The 16,204-nt window shown below is 35.3% G+C and overlaps 1 protein-coding gene across 2 annotated transcripts in view; it reads right to left on the bottom strand.

Moving 5' to 3' along the window:
- Positions 1-15,430, bottom strand: part of A1CF (APOBEC1 complementation factor) — a 50,169-nt gene extending 34,739 nt beyond the window's left edge. For both annotated transcript variants that reach the window (XM_063102854.1, XM_063102855.1), the window contains exons 1-2: positions 15,332-15,430; positions 435-569 (exon numbers count right to left, since the gene is read on the bottom strand). In XM_063102854.1, coding sequence (XP_062958924.1) covers positions 435-569; positions 15,332-15,430 — 234 coding nt within the window. The remainder of the gene's footprint in view (positions 1-434; positions 570-15,331) is intronic.
- Between the last annotated feature and the right edge of the window lie 774 nt (positions 15,431-16,204).

Genomic DNA, 16,204 nt, shown 5'->3' with positions numbered 1-16,204 from the left:
TTGAGCCATGGCAATCATACACATTATTTTTATGTGAAAGTGTTGCACTTTATAACACCATATTAAAATGTCAAGTTGGAGCAATACCTTATTTCAGACAGGTGGTTGTAGTGTTATCTTCGGTTTATAGATACATTGAATATGCAGTGGGATGGCCATGCCAGTGGAGAGATTAGGGAACAAGATATAGATTCGAAAGTCATTAGCAGTGGTAGTTCAAGCTGTCAGTAACCAGACAAAGAGCTGGGTCAAGGCAGTGATAGTTGGGGGACAGTCACTAATGGCTAGGAAGGTTTTAATTTTGTCCATGATTGAGGAATAGCAATTGGAAGAGAAACCATCACCGACCAAGAAGAATGAGTGAAAACAAAGTGAAGAGACTAGCATTTTTCCCTTGAAAGAAAAGAAAAATTAGATATTAAATTTGGACTCACTTTTTCACATAGTGGTATAAGTTCATCCTCAAAAAGGTCTCGGGGAAGTTTTCCAATAAAAATTTCACAGCCCCTTTCTGGGGGTGCAGCCTCCCAACCAGGAGGAGGGCCGCCATATTTTCTTTGTCCATTTTCCTGCAGATCCGGGGCACAATGCACAAAGGAGAGAAGAAAACAATAGAATCTTTAGTTCTATTTCTTTGATTATTTTTCAAAATCATTTCACAATAAGAAGCATATTGATCATTGATAAGTAATCATAGTTGACTAGAGGACAAAAGCAAAGATCTTTTATGTGGATTATAATACCATGGTCTGTGCTTCAGCAACTTGCTCGAGATAAGCATTGTTAAAACTTGTAAAGTGCTGGACAAATATAAGGGGTTGGTTATTATTTTTACAAATTTTATTTTATTGTAGTAAAAACACTTGACATGAGAGCTACTTTATTAACAAATTGAGGTGTTTTTCTTTTGTCACGTAAATTCCCCAAAGCCTGATCATCAAAGGATCTGCGTATAATTTAAATCTGGGACTGATTTGATGTTGAGGGTGTGTGGTATGGTCATAAGGGTCCCCAGAGCCAGACTGCTTGACTCCATCAGTCGCTATCTGTGGGACCTCAGGCAAATAACTTAACTTCTTCGAAATTTTCCCCTTTGCAAAGTAGGGATAATGTCAGCTTTCGATTGGGGAAGATATTGTATCAAATATGTGTGTGGCCTGTGATTTATCTCCAATAGTTAATTGCCTTCTTGCCTCGCTGGACATAGGTTATTTCATATGGCACGCAAGGCAATGCAGGCCCCTAAATAGGAACATATAGAGGTTAACATTTGGAGGAGTGAACTGACTAATTTTGGGAATAACTGGTAAGGACTTAAATCTGTTTCCAAAGCTGACAAGATTGTGAGAGGTGTTTAGTAATGTTGGATCTTCATGTGGGGAACAATGATATTCTTAGTCCACACAGAATTAACTTTTGTTTCTTTTTTTACTTTGCTCTAACAATGTCCTCTCCGGGGAGTAGTAGCATTCGTTTTTCTCTGCAGTGCTAACTATCTTTGTTTTTCTAGGGAATAAATACCTAAAAATAATTTCATGAGCCCCAAAGTGAGGTATGGGCCTAATCCACCACTATTGACCTGAAATAGTTCATGTGCTGGGGAGAGGTAAACACATTACTTTCCACTTAGGCACAGACAGAGCTCTTTGTCATTACATTTTATTATGGTTTTTGGAGAAAGGAAAATAAAAACAGAACACGTGTCAGTATTCATTACTAACTTCTACAATTAATATTTTAGGAAGTTTAATGCTATAAAAACATACTTATTTTTGGAGAAAAACAGTAATGTATAAAGTGAAAAGAAAAATTCTACAGTGTATCACCACCCTACCCATCCTTAGAGGCAATTACAGTTAAGTTTCTGTCTGCCTTTCCAAATATCTTTCTATGTATACATATTTTTTTACTTTTTTTCATCATTATTTTTAATTGACACACAATAATTGTACATATTTATGGAGTACAGTGTGATATTTTGATACATGAATGCAATGTGTAATGATCAAATCAGGGTAATTAGCATATCCATCACCTCAAACAATTACCATTTCTTTGTGTTGGGAGTATTCAAAGTCTTCTCTTATAGCTATTTAAAAATATAAGATGTGGAATCAACCGAAGTGTTCATCAACAGATGAATGGATAAAGAACATGTGGCATATTCACACAATTGAATAGTATTCAGCCATAAAAAAATGAAATTCTATCATCCAAAGCAACAGGGATGAATCTGGAGGACATTATGTGAAGTGAAGTCCGCCAGGCACAGAGGGAGAAATACCTCATGTCCTCACTGATATGTGGGAGCTAGGAATGCTGATCTGATGGAAGTAGAGTAATATAGTGGTTACTAGAGGATGGGAGGGGTAGAGGGGAGGGGAGGATAGGACAGGCTGGTTAATGAACGCAAAATTGCAGTCAGATAAGAGGAATAAGTTCCAGTGAACACTAGTGCTCTGTGGGGTGACTAGAGTTAACAATTTATTGTGTTTTCTATGTATATTTTTAAAAGATATATGTTAGTTGCTTAAAGACACTGTTTCGTATGATAGCTGTTTGTTGTTTAAAGTCAAAGTAAAGCAGTTATAGTATCACTGTTAAATCTTTATATATGAGAGGTCTTCAAAAAGTTCATGTGAAAGATGCATACTACCTTTTCATTTTATTTTTCAACAAACTTTTTGAAGTACCCTCATATAACAACTTGAGTCTTTCTCAGTTATGAGTAGAAGTGTTATTATAATTTATGTATCATAAAAACACTTATAATTAGTATTTATAAGTGTAAGCACAAAGGCTAACAGTACTTAAATGACGTCTGTGGTCACAATCAAGTTTTTATTACTAATAATTTATATCATGTTTCTTTAAATGCTAATAATAAAAAATGTCACATGAGTCTTCTACCTTGTGTGTATTACTTTTTGCTTCAAACAACTGGTTATTTTTTGTCTTACTGAATATTTACATTTTCGCCTAGAGAGTTCTTGTATTCTTTCTTTCTTCCTGTATTCTTTTAGGATTGTCCAGTGGCAAAACTTTTGTATCACTGAAAAATCTGAGAAATGAACTGTTTTATGCTTATAGAAAAAAATTTAGTGGTCTATATCTCAATCAAGAATTTTCTAAAAAAATGTTAACTTGAGATTTGCAGGGATATCAAATGCTTTATTTATCTTTTAACAAATGCCTATATAGCACTTACTATATGCCAGATGCTGTTCTAATACTCACAACATCATGCATTAAGGACTGTTATTATCCCATTTTACAAAAGACACTGAGGCCTAGAGAGATTAGCTTGGTGAGATCACATGGTTGGGAAGTAGAGAAGCCAGGATTTGAACCCAGGCAGTCAGGCTTCAGAGTTTATCAGCTTAACCCCTACATTTTGCTGCTTTGAGATATGGAAGCCCGGTCACTTACAATAGAAACATACGTTTAAAAACTCCTCATTTATGAAAAAAAATTGTCATGCCATTAAATAGCAAACTTCCTGTTGCATTTAAAATCCTTTTCAATTTCCAGTTACTTTATTACACAAAATTTGGGGGAGAACATATGTCACATCTGTTGCTTACAGAGAGGCAGATTACTGCTGCCAAACTACCATCCTCTTCTCCAGGCCAACTTTCTCCACTTAGGTAACGATAATTCCTCTGAGCCCATTTCTGTATATCTTAGGTGTCTATGACATTCAATAGATTTTTGGAATACATTTAGCATAAATTTGGTAGTATTTTTACTTTTCATCTTGAGGAAACCAAACTTTCATCCTGTATTAGTAAAGTGGCTACTTCAGAATTTGATTTGACAAGCTTTGTCTGATAGTTTGAAAAAAAAAATAGGCAACAAGCAGCATAACATTTTATTTCCCCTTCAAATTTTTGATTGCTATAATTGCTTAAAAATGTCACCAAACTATCTTGTGCATATCATGCACATAGGATTCATCTGCTTATGATCCAAAATGATTGGGCGGGAAGGTTTATTAATTGTCTTTCTGTGGTTCCTATAAACACTTGAAAAAAATTCCCCAAGAACATTTTTGGGGATTGCAGAGTTTGACTGGTTCAGAGATGATCTGAAGTTCACGCGGTGGGAGAAATTTGTTCTGTAAACCACCTACCAGGCTGAGAATGCTCCAGTGGTGGAAGTCCAGAGCAATTTAACACAGGCGTTGGGCATTAGTCACGGGGTTAGAATAGCTGTCCATTACTCAGAAAGGACAGTTGGACTCTGGGTTGCTGGTATTTCGGACACTATTTTTATAGTTGAGGAGTTTAAAATAGATAAATCCCAGTTATAACTGCTCTTTTCCCTCCTGGCTGATGTCCTTCTCATGGGATGCATTCTCCCAGCGGCACAAATGTATTAATAGTTCAGAGAAAAAGAATATAGATGTTTGGATTATTTTTTTCTTTATGAGAAAATGTTCATTAAACTCTGGGAAATTTTATTTTTCCAGTTGAAGACTCGGAAACTATTTTCTCTCTCTAGTCAAACACAAATAGGTGGAAAATCTTCAACTATGTAAATTAAAATTTGAGGACCTAATTCTAGCTATAAATCCAATGGCTATAATATTGGATGCTGAGCCTACCCAGTAAATCAGTGTGTATGTCAAGAGTATTTGGAAGTTCCTCTGTTACAGATATTTTAAGCCCTTCATGATGAAGCCATAGAGTTTTCAAGAGATTATGTCTACCGTCTTCATGACCTTGGATAAAGGCCACACAACCTTCTTCAATAAATCATTCTAAGCAATAAGTCTTAGCCGGAAGGTTAAATGGCCTGAGTTCATTTTAGCCGTCTGAACTTATACATCTGGGGAACCTGGGCAAAACTACCTTCTCCTACAGGTCTTCAAAATGCCAGATACTTGCTTTGCCAGCTTCTCTTGCAGCTGGGACAGCCATGGCTATAGTAGAGTAAAACTGAATTCTGGTGCAGTAATTAAATGGTATTCCATTTAATAAAACTCTTTTTCTGCTTAATCAGCCAGAGTTAGCTTCTGTTACTTGCACAGAATAGTAACAGCAGCAAAAACAACAGCTAACCCCAATTGAGTCAAGCATTATACTAAGTGTTTTACATGTATTGACTCATTTAATCTTCTCAACAAAACTATGAGGATGATACTATTACTCTCATTTCATATATGAGAAATTCAAGGCACAAAATGTCCAAATTCATACAAGTAGTAGGCAGCAGAGACAAAATTTGAATCCTAAGTCTGTGCTTGTAGTCATGACATTATTTTTCTTTGTTTTTTACATTAACCCAATATACTTATTGTACAGATGAGGAAACTGAGTTCAGAGATATTATATGACTTGTCTAAGGTCACACTGGTTTAATTTATTGCAGAAAACACTATAATAAAGGTCTTATAACTCTCAATCTGGTGAAATTTATGGCATATATACTATTCAGAAGTTGAGATGGCTTTTCTTCTCAGGATTACCAGCCTGATAATTCCTCATGTCGGGTGTTACACGTACTTTCCTATTCAAGTTCACTGATAATGGGTTAAATGTGTCTCCCAAAGTTTCACGTATTAGAAACTTGGCCCCCACTGTGACAGTGTTAAGAGGTGGGAAATCCTATTAAGGTAATTGAAAGGTGGGGCCTTGAAGAGGTGATTAGATTGTGTGGACTCTGCCTTTGTGAATGGATTCATCCATTCATGGAGTAATGGGCATGGTTCTGACAGCTTTAAAAGAAGAGCAAGTGAGAAGCTTATCTCTCTCTCTCTCTTGCTCAGCTATTTTGCCATGTGATAACCAGTGTTGCTACAGAGTCACCACCAGGAAAAAGCCCTCACCAGGTATGTTTCCTGGACTTTGGACTTAGCCTCCAGAACTGTAAGAAATAAATTTTATTTCTTTATACATGACCCAGTTTTACATATTTTGTTATAAGCAACAGAAATAGACTAATACATTCACCAAATATGGAGACCATATGGTTGTTGTCCCCCATAAATGAGCCCATCCACAAACTGGAAGGACATTAATTAATGGACCCTTATTTAGTATGTTATTTCTTGAGAAGTAATTTCAGTTCCTTTAATTGCTCTTTATAAACGTTATATTCCAAATGCATTATCATCTTTTGGTTCTCTTTGGTTTATTTTGTTTTTTTGCTCCAAGAGGAAAGAAATTGTATACTGTCTCTAACTAAATTGTTTGAGCTGCTCTCCTATCTAGTTTTTAATTGGCTGGGTTTGTATTTATTCCTGCTCATTTCTGTCAGGTCCTGGCCAATCTATCCATTCTTGGGGGCATTTCTAGAGTTCACAAGCTTGTCAGTCACCAGGGCCATTCCTCAAACAGTGGTTCTGTGGCCTAACTCCTGTGGACAGTTCTCAGAGTTGATACTGATATATTGAGAACATCTCTCTGGACTGTGTCTACTGTGGTTCAAGAGTCTGTACTATATTTTCCTCGTTATTGATTTGTGAGGTATAATAAAAGCCTTTATTAGATATTATATCTATTATATTCCACCTATATACCAGATCCCTCATTACATGATAAGGTTTAAGGCAAGTCTGAGGGGCCTTAACTAAGATGGACCAAAAGGATCTTGTTAGATGTGATTTTACCATTAGTCTTACAAAGTTTTTGTTGCCTCTGAGGACAACATACAGTGCTATAGGAAATATTCATTTTGTTAATTCTATGTAAAAAGATAATTATCTGTGTTGATAGTTTGTTCATCTTTATATCTTGTTAAGATCAGTGACTTCATGTTGGTAAAATTTATTTTTAGACTGGGAATTTTTAGAAAGCAGAATTTATTTAACATATTCTGGAAGTTGGCATTACCCTTACTAGCTATTTCCTACAGTCCTTGCAAGGCATACGCCATATTAATGCCTGATATTATTCACCTAAAAATAGAAAGAGTAATAACAATTGTGATTCAAAGACTAAATAAATGAGTTGTTGAAATTTGTAGAAATGTGGAACTAGAGTTAGCAACAGAGAGGAAAAGCTAGAGAATGAACATAATAATTAATTAAGCTGTATCATCACACAGCCTAGTGTTTGTCAGAATGTGGTATGTGAAATGATATTCAGTAGTTTATAAGCCAATGTTCCTTATTTTAGTAATTACATATTTATTTTAATGCACATTAGAAAAATTTAGTTATCACATAAAACCTGTGGGCTTCCATTTACATTAGAGAAAAAGTTTACTTTTAAAATAAACTTGAGTAGAAACAGTGAGTTGATTTAATAAATACTAAATAAATAATATTATTAGTGGCATTTGTCTGTGGCAAAAATCATCAAGAAAGATGCAAATGGCTTTTGGCTTTTGATAGTTTATTTCCACAAAGCCCTCACATTTGACCTTAAAAACTGTATTATATGGCTTTTCTGTGGAAATAACTATTAGTAAATTATGAATCATCTTCCGGTTTCACTTAGGAAGGCTGAAGGTCTATTGCCTGGGAAAATAGTCCTAATTTTGTCTTAAGTTATTAGTTTTATGGAAGCAAAGCCAATTCATGCTTATCAATTTGATGTATTTAATATTATCTTTTAATAATTTCCCTTTTTACTTTTGAGGGTTATGTGTTGCACACTACCCCTTGGGAATTTAGCACCTCCATGTATGAAGCATACCAAAGCAAACAGTCTTTTTAAAATAATTAGTGTTTTGTAAGGCTTTTTATAAGGTAAGTTTTTGGCCATTCATGGGAATATTTAATTCAAGAATAGACAAAATTAGAAATCAGAAAACAGTTTTTGAGCGTATGTGTGTTTCTACGTAAGAGAATGAGTAAAATGCTGACTTACTTCTAAGGCTCTGTGTTGACATTTTGCAGCACAGTTTGCATAATGATATGCTGCAAAGTATATATATACTTTTTGAGGCCAGGCATTGCTGTGCTTATGCTCACTTCTGGCTCTGGGCAGGTGTCTTGACACACTGCTCTAATATGCAGGAACCTCTAAATTCCATTCGGGAAATAACTATGTGAAAGCATTGGTGTCTCCTTCATCCGTTCTGGGCTTTTATCCTTTTAGAACTTATACTTTATTCAATAGGCCCATATAACTTTTTATTTACTTACAGATACAGTTTTTCTCTTTCAATGAAATAGTATTATAGCAGCTGGAGACGTGGTTAGGTTATGCAAAACTGCCCATGTGCAGATAAAGACCTAATAAAGAACACTTGGTTTGGGTAATTGCTCTCCTATCTTTCTCCAGTTCAGCATATGCCAAGAACAATGCCATCTAATGCTCTTGGTTTTGGGCACATGAGGAATTTTATATAGTCATTATTCTCCTTACCATACCCCCATGAATTTTAATTTCTGACAAGCTGATGGACTTGGCAAGCCACTAATCTTTTCTGACTTTAGTTTCTTCAGCTCTCAAGGAGTGGGGTTAACTAGGTAATTGCAATACTCCTGTGGGGGCTTTAGGATGCTTGTGAAAGAGAAGCTGACTTTGACACCATGATTAAATGTGCGAAAGTGTTTGTAGGATATTTTGTAAGTTAGTCAATAGAAGCCTTAAATGGAATGCTGACAGAATTTAAAAAATCAGTGTTTCTCCAATTGCATATCTACTTGACACCTATTCTTTTAATTACTTCATGCCTTTTTTTGCACTGATTCCCTTTATTACTTAAAGAGACTTATACAAAGCAGAAAATAAATATCATTCTTATAAGTGGAATATCAGTATCTTGTCCCGCGAATGGAGGACAACTATAAAAACAAACGCAAAAGAAGTAAATCATGATCAATTTCTAGACCGACATTGTTGTCTACTAAAAGCTCTAAACCCCAGTCTTGGTCTCTGTTTAAAAAGATTAGCAGGGGCTGGAGAACTGTTTAAGACATACCTCCAGTGACTAACTCTCCTTGTCAGAAAGCCTGAAAGAGAATTGAAAGTGGAATAATTCCCCAACTATAAAATTCAATGTTATTTGAGGCTGTGACAACATACCATTTAACATAATCTCAGTTCCCTGCTCCAGCACCTCTGAAACAATGTTTTAAAGAACCATAGCTGCTGAAGTCCTGTACAAATTCATGGTTGCATAGTTCTGTGATCTCGCTAATTTCTTCTTTGCCTAGCTATGTTCGAAAGCTATCTTTGTATTCATAATGATAAGCTTTCAGGTTCTGAAGATGAAGGGTCACTTATTTTTGGTTGCTGATTAGTGTTAACAAACTGGTAGCACTTAAAATAATCATGAAGTTGCCTGCAAGCAGAGTTCAAAGTCTAAAAAACCTGCCTGTGTTTCTCCATATTTGGTTCAGGAAGTTCACACTAGTTTCTAAGCTGGTAAAATAGAAAACCTCTGTGCTTCTAGTTTAAGGGAAAACATCATAATGCATAGGTTGCAAATATTTTGAATCTTGTATTGAAGACTTCACATCTATATAAAGTTGGCTGTCCAACTCTATTAGGCTATTTGAGGAGAAATTCATTGCTATTTGAAAATAGCTTCTGGAACACATTTCTGTTTCTTGGGATGAGGAAGTTCCCACAAATGTTGGGCACACGTACCCTCTGTAAAGGGATTCACAGAACTGCTCCTTCATTTGGAGTCTTTCACACCATGCTGTGGCATCTCTGGCTAGTAGAAGCAAGGCTTGTTCGGAGTTTTAAAATGAAGTTGTCCTGTGGGTGGCTGGGGTGATAAACTTAGGGAAGCACGTGCCTGTGATGATCTACTGGTCCTGTTCTGTTCTCATGCTTATTGCTACCTATTTAAAGAATTGGTATCCATGCACTTGGTGAATGACCTAAGTCCTTGGATAGCAGGGTCTGTGAGCAGGTGGTGAGAACAGGCAATAGAAGAAAAAGTAGGACCCAGGAGCTATATTTTGCCATGAAGTCAAATTCCTATTTCTGTCCCTAAGGTTTTTGTGCAGTGGTTGGAAAAGAATGTCAATGTCACAGTGTTTTTCCATCTGCTTCTCTCTCAGCCTGTCTAGACAAAGCCAATTAGTAAACTCTGGAGTCCTAATGTTACTCATTTTTATTGTATTACTTGTAGAAATAATGCAATTTTAGAAACACCCAATTAAAGTTAATAAAGTACATTATATCAAACCAGAGTGATGGGGGAGTTAACTTAATTCAGGGCACCATTAGAAGAGGACCGGTGTCCTACCCAGTTATGTTGTTCTAGTGCTATCCCTTGTGCCTTATGACTTGTACATACTTAAGGTCTTATTTGTTGAAGAATTAAACAAATTAAAATTAAAACATGTAGTTGATGTAGTTGCATTGAAACTCCATGTAAGAGAATGTACATGGAAAGCAAAGTTTAAGGGGTGGGAATTAAAGATTGGATTTTGTTCCTAGTTTGAGGGGATGGTTCCCAGGAAACCAGGTTCATGGCTGATGAGTAGAGAAAGGGAAGGATGAAGCCTGCTTACTTCTCTTGTTTACCTGCTGTAATCTTACTGGATCTTTGAAATTAAGACACATTAATGTCTTCACTGCCCAAAGCTGTTCTGCATTTTGCAAATATGTTGGTGAAGGGGTAGTGCCTGGGTGGTCCCCTCTGCCAGGGATGCTGTTTTCTCCTTGGCTCCTTGAGAGATTTGTTTTCTTTCATCCTGTAAGTCTCAGCTTCAATGTCCTTTTGCCTGAAGAAGGGCAAACTCCCATTCTCTGTCACACAAGCTGATTTATAACATCATCTTTACCATCATCTTTAATTATTTAGTTTCTTTCTTTATTTATTTTCTATCTTACCCATAAGTATAATTTTCGTGAAGGCAGAAACCATGTCTCCTTTTGTAGAATCAATAGATGGATTAATAGATGAATGAATGAGGGCTCAGTGCTCAAGTTGGCATGAGTGGGCAGGACGAAGAGGGATGCAACTACTCCCTTTAAGGAAGCTTAAACATTTTTCTCCATTACAGGGAATTTTCTTTAAAAAACTGTGGATTAGAGTGCTAGATTAAGGAATCAGAATTGGGGTCAGCAAACTTTTTCTGTAAAAGGCCAAATAGTTGATATTTTAAGCTTTAGTTTTTTAAACAAACATTAAAAAATGTAAACACCATTAATAGCCTGCAGTGACTATAAAAGCAGGCTGTAGCAGCATTGGGCTCATGGGTCATGGTTTTCTGACCCCTGGTTTATAATTGTATGACTCTGGGGCTTATTTTCTAGCTGCAAAATGAGAGGGTTGGACTATGTCAATATTAAACAAATTTCAAACATATAAAGAATTAGATAAAATAGCCTAACGAACTCAGGTAGATTTGTCATCTAACTTTAATAACGAAGTTTTCCCATAAAATTTTTCCATTTTTTTTTTACTACTAACTGAATGATTTTTGAGATTGTTTTCCACTTCTTGAGATTTTTCACATAATAAAAACAACTCACATTCATCATAAAAAACTTGGAAAATAAAGAAGCACATAAAGCAAGAAAAAATTGCTAAATCAGAGACTACATTTTGTTATTTTCCAAAGTTTTTTATGGTATGTGAATAATTTTTTAAAAATATTATTTGGAAACTTATATGTAGCATTCAGACTTTTAACTGTTTAAATTTGGATACTTCTCCATGTATTTGAAAAATTTTTGAAGTCATAGTTTTACATTACTATATAGTTTGGAAATATAGGGATGATCATATTTTATTTGGCCATTAATATTTTACTGGACATTAAGGATACATTTTATTTTTTTTTAATTATAAATCCCACTATGATGGGCATCCTTATGTCTAAATGTTTATCCTCATTTCTTAGGTCAAAGAGTATGGTCAGTTTTAAGGCTTTATACAAAAAAACCCTCCTATGTTGTGGTACCCACAGCTGTACATCTCATTTGAAGGTGCCTTTTGCTGAAATTTTTCATTTTGGATAAATTAATTTTCATCTCATCTGCTTTATAAGAACTTTAGGTCAGGCACTCCATTTTGTACTTCTATATTCCCAAAGTCTAACACTAACACATTGTTTTCAAGACTAGAAACTCGGGAAACAAAACAGAAAACAAAAGCAAAACCTTGATGTTTACTCAGGTCAACCACTGGTTTAAGAAAGCAATGGGTCTAGCATATCTCATAAAAATTGATTTTGCTGTGATGATTTTTAGAAAATAGATTATCAATAGTACAATTAAATAATGCTAATGCACACCATATTTTAAGTCATTTAAAATAAGTATCCTGAGTCTACTTTTAAAAAATATTCAACCTGAGTGTGATCTTTATTAAGTATATATTTAGCTTCATTTCCACGTTGGGTGGAAACTTTTCTGAATATGCTTATCCACAAGAATGGATTTTCTTAGTTCTAAGGAGAAAACTACAGGTGGGAGAACAATCACATGCCATAGAGTTTATGACCCACATCACTAATGCATTCTTGAGAAAAGGATCATCATAATGTGATCTTTTTCTTCGACTCTCAAAGAAATATACATTAGCTTTACAAAGACTGGGAAATACAGTTTAGAGTGAAAAAGTAGGAAAAAAAGAAAGAAAAACCCCAACAATAATTCCGTTATCCAGACACAAAGACTGTTTACATGTATACATTGTAGCACACTGCCTTCCAAAATATTTTTATATGGCACAATACAATTATAAAGCTTAAAGTTTAACATGTCAACATTACATCATCTTTATTGATAATATTTATTCAGTGCCTACTATATGCAGGGAACTGCATTAAATATTCTCTAAAGTACTTTGATAAAATATTCAGCCATTAATATCCAAATGTACCCAATTATAAAAAAAGATATCACAGAGCATAATTTTGAATCCTCACAAGAATGCACTGTTGCATCAGTTGCTATATAAAAGACTGGCTTATGTTGTTAAGTAACTTGCAAAATTCTATTTTTGGCAGCTGTGTTTGTCCTGCTAGTGATAAGAGAGCACAAATTCGTCACTCACTGTTTTTGAATTCTTGTTTTGCAAGAATTCAACATTCAATATCAGAGACTGCAAACATACAGCAAGAGTAAATCTTTTAAACTCTAACTTAGCAAATATAATAAAATTCTAAACTATCATCTAGTGGGTATGCTCCCTGAATTGTATTAAGATGTTTGTTTATTCCAGCTTTTGTACAGAGGTTTTTAAAAAGTAAATTTGATAGCACCTTTTTAAAATAATCGTATTAATCACTTCTATAATCCAGAGTAGAAAAACTGAAGTAGACAAAGTTATAAAGAGTTTGAGGCTATGTCTCAACACATGCCTGGTCTACTCTTTCAACTAAATAGTCCAGTTTTCTGACCAATGACTAGATTCAGAAGATAATAGAATCACAAAATTATTGCTAATAGGGTAGGAAAGAACTTAGTTGACCTGCTAGAAAATTACGCTTAGAGCAGTTAAGGGACTTCTTCAACATCATACAACTCAGGGCTAAAGACCAGGTTAAATTATAGGCCTTCTGATTTGAAGTCTTGAGTGATTTTCCACACTTTGCAGCCAAAATCAGGAGGGACTTTCCAACTCATTCAAAATGATTGAATCATACATGTATTTATATTTTGGGTAGAGGCTTTAGGTCTAGATTACTAAGTTTTGTAGTTTTAGGCTTCTACATTACTGGTGAACTCCTGACCCAATAGTCATTCTGCTAACAAATATTACTTAAAGTGAATCATGTTACAAAGTTTAGCTCCAGCAAAATGTTTTCTGCATGCCCTGGCACACTAATCTCTAAAACTGCAATCTTAAAGATCACATTATAACAACTAAATTCTCTAGATCTGGCTGGAAATTTCAGTCAATAGCAGTAGAATTCTAGTCTATTGATCTTGCAAGTTACCTAACCTCTTTATGCCTTGTTTTCCTCACCAGGAAATTGGGGGTGATCATAGTAGCTACCTCATAATGTTGTGGTAAGGATTAAATGAATGAATATACACAAAGCAGTTAGAATATAAGTGCCCAATAAATGTTTACTATTATATAATGTGCAGGTTGGCCATATATTTTAGAAGTATTTTATATGAAAACATTACAAATCATAATATATTGGTTTTTTCGTTACCATGTAAATCATAGCTTTAGGTTCTACAATGTCAAATTTTACAATGGAGTAATATGATCACTATTGCTACTTGAGTCTCTTTCTTTAAAAAATTTTATTAAGCAAATTTTTATATAGCTATAAAAATAACATGTCACAATTTCTTTCTTGCAGAATTTTTTAAGTGATCACTTTTAGTAACTGAATACTATTTCATTTGTAACAGGATTTTAAGATGGAGTTGGGCTCTTTGGGCCTCTGGTTTAGATACAAAACCAAGTCACCCAAGCACCACGCAGGAGCAGAGGTAGGAGGAAACTGTTTTTGCATTCTTTAACTCCCTCACAACATTCCAAGCTTAGAAAAGAGGTTGGAGAGTTTGACAGGAGTTTTGAGAATTTGCACAAAGATATTTGGAAACAATCACTGTTCTGTTGTGAGTGCTAGTACTCCTTAAGTGGAAAGAATTGGGAGGTGCCTCTCATTTTGTACAAAGCAGGGAAAAGGAGTACTGAGAAAACCACAGATAGCTTGATATGTTCTCCCTGCCTTTGCATTTGGGGAACACACTAGGCTGGTGAGTCTAACTCGCTCCTGAAATATCTAAAGGTGAGCAATGGGTTGGCCTGCTGCTTTGATGTATCCAACACCAGTTTGCTTTTTAATGCATCATAAATTCTCTAAAGAAAGTTATTATATGGGCAATAATAATATACAGATAATCCTAACAACCCATGTCTACAAATAGGGTTTAAGGTTGTGGCTTTTTCTTTCTTCCTTTTCAAAAATGTTGAAAAGGAAGAAATAATGTATCCTATATTGGGTGGGCAGGTGTTCTAGAAAACAATTTAGAATAGATAGGCTGACAAAATACTTATTCCTTATATCCCACATCTAGAAGTCTTTCTACATCTGCATGATCTTCTGGAAACTAAGACTGGTTCCTGCATAGTTTGTTCTCTGCTGATCCATGAAACACTAGCTTGGTTCTACTTCACAGTCTTGGGTGGTAAATTCCAGCTGCCTTTTCATATACTACAATGGCCTTTCAAAACTGTGATAGTCTCTAAGACTGTGGACAGTGTTTCTGCTTTCAAATGACAAGCTAAGGTTGAATTGATAACCCAGACTAGAAAGAATGTCATCTGCAGGATCACCTACAAAACAGAAACGATGTAATTTCCTTCTCTTTTGGAAACGGACAGCCATCTAAAGAGTCACACAAGAGCCATTCACATTTTGCATCTTAGGACCACTGATATTTCCACCACTCTGTGAACTCAGTGGTGAGTGTCAGCAGATGTTACAAGAAGTTCCTACCTGGACCAAGCTATATCCTGTGCGCTGGACCAGTGCGCGGAGGGCTGCTTCCTTCTGGGTGCCGCTCAATCCATCCCCGGATTTGTGATTTGATTCCATTGAGAGTGATTATCAGCAAAAAATCAGGTTAATTAGGGTTGCTCACTGAAACCAAATTTAAGATAAATTAAGTAAATTACTGTTGCCTAGTCCAAAGATGAAAAGGACATCTTTAGGAAACATTCTCTATAAATGAGTCATTAAGGTTACAGCCACTAACAGCCACACACAAACAAGGCCAATTATGTGTACTCATTAAAAAAGAGTTTTTTAAAAAATGCTCAATTTTAGTTGAAATTTAGAAGTCTAAAACAAGTAATACCCATTCTCCAATTACAGTGTAGATCAGTAACTCTCAATCCAATTATCTCAGGATGTCACCAAATGATAAAAAACAAATTAGCTCACACCAATCGAAAGAATATACAGAGATGGAAAAACAGCACTGTCACTAAATCAAACCAAATAAGATAGGTTATCAAAATTCTCGGAGATTGGGCTGGTTGTTTAGCTCAGTTGGTTAGAGCTCAGTGTTTAACACCAAGGTCAAGGGTTCTGATCCCTGCATTGGCCAGCAGCCAAAAAAAAAAAAAAGAAAGAAAGAAAAAAAAGGAAAAAGATTCCCAGAGATGAGCTTCATTTGTCTATTCTATATGTTACCTAAGACATTTATCTACTTATTCTCCAAAGATAAATTTCTAGATCAGAGTCTGCTGGTATTAGATATATTCAAGTCATCATGCAAACTACTCTATGCAATAAAAATGTCACATGGATTTTAATAAAACAAGAACAATGAAGCCTTTTGAGTGGGTGTTGGAAGAGAATACCAAG

This window comes from Cynocephalus volans, chromosome 7, assembly GCF_027409185.1.
Source record: "Cynocephalus volans isolate mCynVol1 chromosome 7, mCynVol1.pri, whole genome shotgun sequence".
Lineage (NCBI taxonomy): Eukaryota > Metazoa > Chordata > Mammalia > Dermoptera > Cynocephalidae > Cynocephalus > Cynocephalus volans.
The sequence above is the reverse complement of the archived record's forward strand: the minus strand, read 5'-3'. Positions and strand labels throughout refer to the sequence as shown.